Below are 11,538 nucleotides of genomic sequence, written 5' to 3'. Positions count from 1 at the left end.
TAAGTTGCACATTATGTTAAAAAAACGGAACTTCAATATCTGCATTATATTAGGAGTAATAACTACTGACTTTCCAATTAATTTACATACTGTATAACAGTATAAAATATTTTAAATATTTACATTTTTTAGTTTTTACGGTAGATAATATATTATTATAAATGTTGTATACTATACGAATATAATGTTACATTAAGATATTATGACTTATGATGAAGTTTTGTCAAAGTACCAAGTGCCAGAATTGTATTTTGAGTGGTAATAATCAAAAATTGATTTGAACGCATCAACTATTGTACACAATTAGTGCTGAAAGCGTATTTTATTTATTTATTTAAATTACATTTTTTATAAAACTGACGAATATTATATTGTTTTTCACTATTTTATTTGTTACTATAATCATTTTTCAGTTCTTGTAAAGTACAGAAATTAATCGAGGTAAAAGTCAAGGAAAAAGACAGATCATTTCTAAGGATTTTAACTACTGCTTAATGGGAAATGTCAGCTTGGAATTGATCTAAAATGTAATAAGAATTCGCAAATGATTAGTACTTGTAAATTAATAGTTTATATATATTAAAATAAATAAATAAATGAGTGAGTGCTTAGTCTGAAGTATTATTATATTTATAATGTACGACTGGTTTTGAATTAAAAATGTATTATCAGGTGTATACAATGTTAATAAAATAAATTTTGTTTTGTAATTGCGGTACAATATATAACATTATATCTGTGTAATATCATTTGTGGAGTTATAGAGTTTGTTTCTAATGATTATTTATTTTATTTTTTAACAGCAATTACTTGATACGAGATATTATTCGTGATGAATGACAGTTTTTAGCTTGAGAGATTTGATGCATAAAATATGTTTTATAGAAAATTATCCAGCTGGCCAGTAAAAATTAAAATATATTATTACATATATGTGAATAATTGTTCTAACAGTAAATAAGTAGTATCTTGTTTGTGCTGTAAAAACATTGAAGACCGTTTCTGGCATACGTAATTCTTTATTACTAGAAACGTATTTTATTACGTTCAAACCTATATTGTTGTTATCTAAAAACATCGTAATACATCTCTTTTACGAGTCCTTTGAATATGCGTTTATATTTTACCGTTTGCTTATTTTTTTTTTGTTTTTGTTTGTGCGTGCGTTAAAATGTTAGTTTGTAAAATGAAAATTACATTAGCATAAACTGCATTATCACTTCTGTTATTATTCGTGTGTAATGCTGAACGCGTATTATTGTATATTATTGTAACATTTGTACCGTATAATATAAAACAAGTGTAATTGTAAGCGAGTTGGGTCTTAAAAATATATATAGGTACCATACTTCCGACCTATGATTTTTTTGCTCGAGAAAAAAATATGAAACGATGAATTAAGTTAAACGTGAATATCAAATAGCATTGTCGATTTTCATATTAATATAACATATTATGCTTTATAAATTATGTACGAGTTTAGAGTGCGTGCGCAATAAACTTAATGTTGTTGTGTTATCTTTTTATAAGCAACGTCATGGAAGTATAAAATGCAAGACGTAACACGCTTAATACTTGTTTTATTGTATTTTTACATAAATGGAACCTTTAAATTTCTTTTATATTTGCAACAAGGTTTTTTGGCTTGGCAATGAAATGATTGTTAATTCATCACATTCTTAAATAATATATATTTTTAATATATATATATGTACATATTAATTTACGAGTATTATCAATCATTAATCATATACTAATAGTAATGTATCTATGAAACGTGGTCGAAAGATGTTAGGTCAACATTTATGGATTTTCAGTCGGGGTGATTGAAAGTTAGAAAGTTGTTCTAAAACAATTTTTAATTGCATAAAATTTGTTGTATTACATTCAAAATTATGTATACTTTTAATTTTTAGTTAAATTTTCAAAGTATTTAAATATTTTGTATTTTTTCAAATCTGAATGAGTCAAAATATTAATAAAAAACTATGATTGAACTCTTTTTGACTGCACACCATAAATATAATCAATATTTTAACTGTAACAGTACTATGTACGTGTACTATACAATATTATATCCATGTCACGTGACCATAAATTTTAATTTAATGTAACTACAATCTGGTATAGATCAGCAGTTCTTAACCTTTTATATTTGAGTATCACGAATAAATTTTGAATATAACCTAATTTTCTTCTTAACAAAATGTTTATATTTTATTTTATGCATGCGAAGAGCGATATTTCTTTCGTTTATTACCTATGGGATTTCCGCTCATTACTAGTGATCAGATGAGGTTGAGGAACGTTGTTGGTTTGTCCTATTATTTGATTATTTTGGTCAACGAAGTGGTATGACATGCTCTAAGTGTCAGTATGGATTTGATGACATATTAATCTCAACAATTTATTTGATTATTTTGTTATATAAATAAAATGTATAATTATTATGACAATAAAATGAGATGTGGTGTCGACTGTGATCTGCTAAAGGCTGTCATCTCAGCCACCCTTCCATTGATTGCCGGTCGCGCTAACGCAAACATTAAGAGATATGACCGTGATATACGATGAAAAAAATAATTTCAAATATAATTCATTCGGTGAAATTTTTATTAGAAAACAAAATCAACGAGCATTAGGTATATTGCCTGATTCTTAAAAAAAATAAATATATTTATATATATTTACATAGTTAGTGGGTCATTGGGGTAACTGCGTTATTTTAGTTTATTTAATAACAGATAAATATATTGTAGCAGACATTAATTAAACATCGAATGAAATATTACTCTGAACATGTGTTTATATATGGCAACACTGTAGTATAAATACTTGAAAATGTAGGTTTGATTAATGAAATTTCGTTTTTAATATCAACTTTTGTAATATGAAATTTTAAACTAAAATATTTATTGATAGTTAAATTTAACGATAAAACGGATAAATTCAAGTCAGTATTAATTGAAAATAAATTTACTATATGTTTCTGTTATGGTTTTGATTAAATCACTTGATTAAATTACTTAAATATTCGATGACGCACTTAACCCGTACAAAAACTTATTCGGGGAAAGTCTGTTACTTAATATCAGAGCAAGTGCGTCAGTTACATTACATTCAAAAACATATGGGTATAGCCTAAGATATAGTACTATGTTTTATTTATAATTTTTATATTCATGAAAATTAAATTATTTTATTAAATAGCTTTATGAGTTTTATTAAGAAAAACTTTTTTGCATAATTATATACTAATTCTTGTACATACCCTATCAAAAGTCTCATACATTTTTTAGTATAATAAAAAATATATGGGTGATAAACTTGTTTTATAAGGTACACTGTTTAGTAAATAATAATAATTTTAGTAATCAAAAGTCTGATTATCTTGCAGTTTTGTTTGAAAAAATATTTAATTTTTGTTTAGTTTAATATATTTGTATTTGTTTTTTAAAGTTACATTTTTTTCCATGTAAATATTTATTGTTGAATCTTTTATATTTTGACGCCCAAAACCCATAGACTTTCCTATACATTTACTTATAGAAATATATTCGCACCTACTCCAAGTTGTGAGGAAAATGCGTCATTTGAAATATTTTTAAAAATAAATTATTTTAAAAATGTAATATTAAATCAAATGCATTTCTGATAAAAAAAATATGGATAGCTTATAACATAAGAAACATATGTTACTTATAGCAAAATCATATATCTAGAAGTTAAGCTTGAAAAAATAAAATAATTTGAACTTTTTTTTTATCAACGCACTTACCCCTCCTAACCCTAAAACAAAATATTAGCACAACGAATATTAAATTATGTGTTGAATAGAATTTTAAGTATTTTTTAAAATCTTTGAGTTTATTTTTAATCAGGATACATTTTTCTTTTTTAAAAGTTTAAAAAAAATGTGGGTATAATTTTTTTTTTTTTTACTCAAATATAACATTCTTGATGAATTTTTATTTTACCACAATCTATTTAATCATTATTTACTATCATATATCAATATTTCTTTATAAAATATGTATTTACTATTTTTACTGAATCATCAAACATTTTCTATGGGCAAATGAAAATAAAATTCGTATATAACTACCAAATATAGAATTATTTATTAATTATTTTGAATCCAATAGAATTTATTAAAATCAATGTTTTTTTTTTTAATAATATCAAAAAATGTAAGAATTATATTGTGTAAAGCCTATCAAATATTATACCTACAGCTAATGGAAAAACACATTACCTATCTATTCGATTTTCAGAAATATTTTTGTTAAATAACACCTTTGTATTTTTGATTTACTATCTTCAATTCAAAATGAAACAAAAAAAAAAAAAAGCCTAAATATATTATTTATTTATAAGAGTATATTTATTTTTTATTTATTGTGTTTATAAATACTATTGAGAAATAAAATGTATATGTTAAATTTATTTTTAAACTAATGAAAGTAATTTAATCACATAATACAATTCAAAAGAATTAACGTGTATGAAATATGCGTTAATATAAGTTAGTTTTTTAAATATCAATTCTATTGATGTGTGGATGACATTTAGCCATTATAAAGCAATAATAAGATCGAATCGCCGTAGTTTTAAATTTAGAAATTTAAAATTATATGTCATTTCTAACTGTTTCCCTCACGAAGACTATTTGAATGATTCAGAATAAATATTTTTAATTTGTTCTATTTATTATTTATAAATTATAGTGAATTATATCTTATTTTAAATTTAAATATTTCAATATTATAAATAAATATTTATGAAGCACCTAATAAACAAACATATACAAATGAGAATCCATTTTTTTTTTATTGGTATAAATTAATGATAAACTATATATAGTTATATATACTATTTTCTTAAATGAAAAATATTTTTGAGTATTTTATTAAATACACAATTGAACTAAACCTAAAGTCATTTAAACTAATGCTATCATTTAGCGTAACGCGAACAAATAATTGTAGATTTTATGATTTGGTGTATAAATCTAAAGAACCTTTGGAGTTTTTACTTCGGAGCAAATGACACAATAATGTAACAAAATAAATATATAGTTGATTCACTTATAAAATAACTAACATCACCAGAATATATAAAAATCAATTAAAAATCATATTTAAAAGTTGTCGTGAAATGTTTATAGATATTTCCAAGACACAAGTTAGAATAGGGATACAAAAAATAAATAAAAGTGAAAAACAAAACAACATTATTGTAATTTTCATATAGGTAAGTAATTTATAAAATACTTCAATTGAAAAAATCCAAATTAAGAATAATAAAACTATATTGTATTCTGCGGTGACTTAATATGCATCCCAAACAGCATTAAAAACCAGTTTAATCCTGGGGACATTGCAATGAAAATATAGAATAAATTAAATAAAACCTTAAACTAAAATAAAAATAACATAATCCCTCATATGGTTACCTCGTCATTTTGATTTTAAAGTAAATGAGACAGCCGACAAAAAGGTCAAAATTGTTATGAAAAAAACTGAAATTTAACAATCAGAAAGAAGGTCGACTTTAAGAAAAAACCTTTAAAAAGCATCACTAGCAATAAATGGTTCAATGAATTAAAAAAAAAAAATAAAATAAATAAAATTAAACAAATAAAATACTTAACTCGACATATTTGAAAAAATAATAAGTCAGAGGGATACCTATATCGAAAAATAAAATAAAATCAGTGATGGCACCGTTAAACCGACATTGAATAAGCCATACAATACTTTACTATACGAATAGGTATTTTATAATGGGAAAGTAAGAAGTTTATGGTATTCGATTTATTTTAAAATACAATATAAAAAATAATATTTGAAATATAAGGAAGATAGACAAAATTAAATAAAAAAATGATTTCTTTCTTTATATCCTTATTGTTTTCACTTGTATTTATTTGTATCATAAATAAACTATGTATAATAGGTATTAAGTAACCAATAACCATGTTCACTTAAATTTATAGATCAATAGACAAAATACACACATTAAAAATTACATAAATAATTTTTAATGAATAAATATTATTCATAGTATAAAATAAGCCACAAGGAACAAAATATTTGATATCGAGATATCAAACCAATTGAAAAATCAATAATATTTATGAATTGACATATTTACGCGTTATTATATTATTTTTCTAACTACAGTTTTGTTAAGCGATATAAATCGATGTTTATAATATTCCGTCGTTTTTTTTTTTCCAGGCTTTTAAAACTCAATGATTTATGATACATTCGACACGCATAGGTTTAAAGAAAATAAGTTATTATTTCATTCGTCATCCAGATCGAAATTTCTCCCTTCCACCGCTCCCCGAATACTACTGTTTACTATTGTATTAGTATAGTTGCACATTTTTGAAGGAAATGAAATACAGTCCAAACTAGAGCTCTTAATACACGTGAATTCACGGAATTCACGTGTCACGTGTCACGTGTAAAATTCAAAATAAAAACGTATATCCTTAACTTAATACTGTACTAATAATATTTTATTAAAACTTCAAGTGTATAACATAAAATTACTAATTTTCATCATTATAAAAATGGATTTATACTTGGATAAACACGTATTTCACGTGTACACGTGAATTCTGTGACACTTGTTTTAAGAGCTCTAGTCCAAACGGGATGACGAAAAAACATGTGGTTGATAAAACGCGGTAATAATAATGCACATGTTAATGTATTTAATTTGGGCAATAGTAAGAGGCATCTTTGGCTATGCAGAAGTCCTTAGGCATCCAGAGTTTAGAGGCTCTTTAAAAGCAAAAGTACGGTTATTATTTCATATTACCAAGTAATTTTCAAATTACAACAGACATTCGGAATTTGAAACGATATAATTGACATACATTTTTGTTCAAAAACTTATCAACGATATTATTTTATCGTAGAAATATAAACAACCTTGTAACTTGTCACTGAACACCGATAACATATTGTTAATTAAATGTATCGCTAAAGAAGTAAGCGTCGAATTTAAAGAATTTAGATTTTGGTTGAATATTATTTAATGTTATTTTTAAATTATAACTTATTGTCTAATCCCGACAGTAAAACATTTAGTCGAGACAGGTTGCGCCTATATGTTACAACATAAAGATGTTAATTATATTTATCCAAGCCTCCGTTGGTCGGGTCCGTGCCCCACGTGCCCTCAGGGTTTAGACGACCATGTTATTGCTCACGGTCCAAAAGTACAGTGATCATTTTTGTGAGTTGTTTTATAATTCTTGGTAATAACAGTTGTGTGATTTAAACTTTTTTTATAGTTTTTAAGTTGTTTTTGAAAACCATTGGGCTTGTACATCATTTAGATCGAAAGCGATCTCCTTACTCCGATCCACTCAGTGGCTCAGTTGCCCACTGAATTACCTACTTTTATATATTTACTACCGAATTGATAAGACGAAAATTCGGCCAATGGACCGGAGGGGGGGAGGGCAAAGCCCCTCGAGCTCCCCTTGAATCGGACCACCGGTGGCCACCACGTACGTAATATTATCGCACTCCGCGACACTCGTCCGCGCGCGCCCGTCGTGCCCTTAACGCTTGCGCCGAACGCGATCTCTTGGCGTGCTCGCGTCCCGCCGCCGCCCATTCAGTGCCCCGTTGACCATGTGCTCCTCCGGTCGTGCCACGACAAACACAATGAGAATATTGTTATTATCGTCACCACCATCGTCGTAATCGCCGGACCCGTTTAAATCCGTTCGCTGATCGCGTCGCCGTGCGTACACCGTCCGATTACACGTCTGCCGACCGTCACGTTATGATGCAACGGTAATAATGTTACAAATTATACGAACACATTGCGATGTGTTGTTTAAACGCATTTTTTATTTTTTTTACTACCCGAACGGTATTACCGTGCCAGTCGTTCGCATATTGTTATAATTTTTTTTTTTTTTTATTATTATTCTCCGCCCGGAACAGTACACCGCACGCGTTAGGACGTTGTAAACATTTTTCTACCTGGAAAAATAAAAAATACATAGTTCTAAACGAGAAGGGAAAAAAATCGTGTTTACGGTCCTATGGTCCGACGGTTATTGCGCGAGCACGACGTTCGGGCGGCATGACATTGCGTTGCATTAGCACGCGATGCGTGCCCGTGATCACTCGTCAATGTTTTAACGATAATACGCGGTATACCATCAAAATTACAATCCTTTCTCGAAACCTTTCGTTATTGCTTATTCATATGGACTTAATACCATCGGTTTTGGTCCATTTAGCCTTTTCATAGTTTGATACTTGTGAGTATAGTCGTTAAAACTTTGTCGTTTAGTTAATTTTCGTCTCGGATTAGATTGATATTACTGACATTCTAAAAGTTCGAGAAAAATAAAACAAATATAAACAGGTAGATTAAAATATTGAAATTGTTACAATTTGTTTGTGGTATAATCAATTACGTTCTTAAACGAAATTAATTTCGAGTTTGAATTTGTTTCATTTTACTATTAGTTACAAAAAAAAAAAAAAAAATCGAAATGAATGTTCATTTAATTCACAGGTTTGAGATATTTATAAGTTTCCTCTTCATATTTTAGAAACTTTTAATAACTTTCTATCCCTGAAATTGTTAATATTCTCTGCGTATGCTGTATAATTCATTAAATATGAACTTATTAACTCAAATATAGATATTTATTGTAATCTTTATCACTATTATTTAACAGTAAGAATATTTTAAAGCATTACGTATTTTTTTAATTTTATTGACGCATATTATTATAATTAAACTATCATATATATTTATGTGTGTATAAAAATAACAAATAAATTATTATTATAAATCACAATTCTTGTGTATAATAATAATAATATTATGCAATATAAAAATATATAAAGGGAGATTTTTTTTAAAATTAAATTTTAGAAAAACAACTAGTTCAAAGAACATATTAAAAAATATAAACCGTAATTTGGTTGATATAACGTTTTTGTATTAAAAAACAACATTACACTTAATGTAATATAATTATAATAAAAAATATTTGGTGTTTCTTTTTATAGAATAACATTTATTAATTAAAATAATAATATTGTATGTTTTATACATTTTAAATATGGCTTGGTTTGGTGCTAATAATAATATAATAATTTTTCTATTTGTTTCAGGGTTTTTATGCAAAACAAAAATATTTGAAAGTCACCAAGTACTTTTTAAATACTACAGACAGAAAACTTCAGTTAATAAAATAGAACTTTCGTCATGTTTTGTGATTATATTTCATAAATTTAAAATGTAAAATCAAAATGTTTTATTTGAACAGTGATTGTGTGTCGCTCAATAACTTATTTACTGAGAGTTTTTTTTTAAAAAATAATTTAATATTATAGTGAATTGTATATATTAATAACAAATATAACTAAATTATTATGAATACATTTTGGAATTTTGGACTACTTATATTTTATGTTATACCGTGTATTTTGGCGTTGATACAGAAATCTACCAAGTTTCAAGGTTAGTACCATTGTTGAATAATTAGTTTTATATAATCTGAACAAATATTTTTGTACCGAGAAAAAAACTTTCAAATGTATTAAATATTCTACAGCTAAAAACATTATACATTGAAATCTCCCCTAACAAATACCTCTTAAAAACGAAAAAAATTTTGAGAACGAGGAAATTTTTATCACTGTTTAATAGGAAAACATCTGAATAGTAGAAACCAATTTTAATCTTAGTTTAAAATAATAATAAAATAGGTTCTCACTAGTATTGAAATATGGAACTTGTTTGTTTAAGTAGTCGTGAGACAATAAGATAGAATTACGAAGAATAACGGCTATTATAATGAAAATATTAATGTCTTAACTTCCAGTATTTTGTGTATTTCATTAGTTAGAGAAGATTTTTGGGGCGATGAGCTTATTAAAACGCACGCTTCATTAAAAGTGGAAATATGAAACATCCATCAAAACAACGAAAATTTGAAAGAATTTGTGTATTAGCAGAAAAATTTCACGTCGTAAATACATATGGTAGACTACTTAGTATTGTTAGTAATATTTAATTTATAAAACTTAATAGTTTTATAATAATATTTATACTACCATTATTAACCATTATTTGAATATTCGGTACTTATATTTAATATTTGATTTTTTTCAAAATAAAGTTGAACATTTATTAAGCAAAGTAATCAATAATTATTAATAGTATTTTAATGATGCATAACAATGGTATACTTTTAATATATTGCACAGACCAAACTCAATACTAATACCAATTAATCAAATCTCCATGTATTGTGAAATACTGATGGTTTTCGATAAAAAAAAAACCTATAAAAAACCTAACCTATTTTTGGTATACATGATAAAATGGCTGATTTTTGCGAAAACCCTGTGACTGTTGTGTGTGAACAGTGAGGCAATAAAACGAAATTTATGTACCAGTAAGGTAAAATGCGTAATACTTTTATACAAAATGTTTGTCCTCGATAAACCTATATCAAGTTCAGGTTGTATAATATACATATAATATACATAATATATTATATTATGTATTTAAATATAATTATCCAAAAAGTTCCATGGAATATTATAATATATAATAGTACTATTTGGTAGTCGTAAATATTTGATGTACCATCAAATTAGAATTAAAATATATACAAAATTATAGCATCACTTTGTTGTGTTAATAATTTATAGGTAAGGTTAAATCTTAAGATAATTTAAAAATGTCAAAATCTCCAACAACAGTACGTTTGATGATGTAAGTTATTTAAGTTGTAAATTCAAAATATACAATTCAAAGAATTTTATAGTATATTTAAAGTTGGACAAGGTCAGGAATTCGTCATTGCGTATTACTCGTTTGATAGAAAATGAACAATTGATGATGAATGTTTATTTTTTTTCGCAGTTCTCACAATATTTATGAAACACACAAATAAAGTGGAATAATTGATTGTTCTTATACATACCATCTATCTGCGTTAAATTTGAATTTTATATTGTTATAATAAAGTTGTATACAACTATTATGAAGCATTTTGTTTACTAAAACAAAATAGGCGGTTTCATGAAAAAAAAAAAAACATTGTGCTATACATACAATTTTTACATCACAAATAAAATCAAAATGATTGGATAAATTTATGAAGATTGAAAAATATTAATTCTATAAACTATTTAAAAATTAAACTATTATAGCTTTCAAATTACATTCTTGTATAGTTCTTAATTATTTTATAGAAATATAGTGGCTATAATAAATATTAAAATCCCTTTAGTACTTTTCCAAATCATTTGTACAGTATTTAAATAAACCAATAAGAATCTTCAACATTATATTGAATATATTTGTTGTACTTTATTTCTTTATTTTAAAATTAAAACAAAACGGCTTATAAATAAAATTAATATTTTCTACGAATTTACCTAAAATTTTGAAGGAGCATATAATATTTTTTATATACAGCTAGATATACGATTTATAGTCGTTAGCAAGATTCTTATGGAAATTTAAAGT

The 11,538-nt window shown here is 25.8% G+C and overlaps 1 protein-coding gene across 2 annotated transcripts in view; it reads left to right on the top strand.

Moving 5' to 3' along the window:
* Positions 1-7,621: 7,621 nt before the first annotated feature.
* LOC112693451 (alkaline phosphatase-like) overlaps positions 7,622-11,538 on the top strand; it is a 326,574-nt gene continuing 322,657 nt past the window's right edge. Inside the window, exons 1-2 of one of the 2 annotated variants that reach the window (XR_003149478.1) lie at positions 7,622-7,823; positions 9,168-9,516. Coding sequence is in view for 1 of the 2 variants with exons in the window: in XM_025568541.1 (XP_025424326.1) it covers positions 9,429-9,516 (88 nt within the window). In the remaining variant the exon portion in view is untranslated. The remainder of the gene's footprint in view (positions 7,824-9,167; positions 9,517-11,538) is intronic. The other variant, XM_025568541.1, reaches the window with a different exon arrangement.

Source organism: Sipha flava, unplaced genomic scaffold, assembly GCF_003268045.1.
Source record: "Sipha flava isolate LNK unplaced genomic scaffold, YSA_version1 87_pilon_pilon, whole genome shotgun sequence".
Lineage (NCBI taxonomy): Eukaryota > Metazoa > Arthropoda > Insecta > Hemiptera > Aphididae > Sipha > Sipha flava.
Note: the sequence above shows the minus strand (reverse complement) of the source record. Positions and strands in the feature narration are given on the sequence as shown.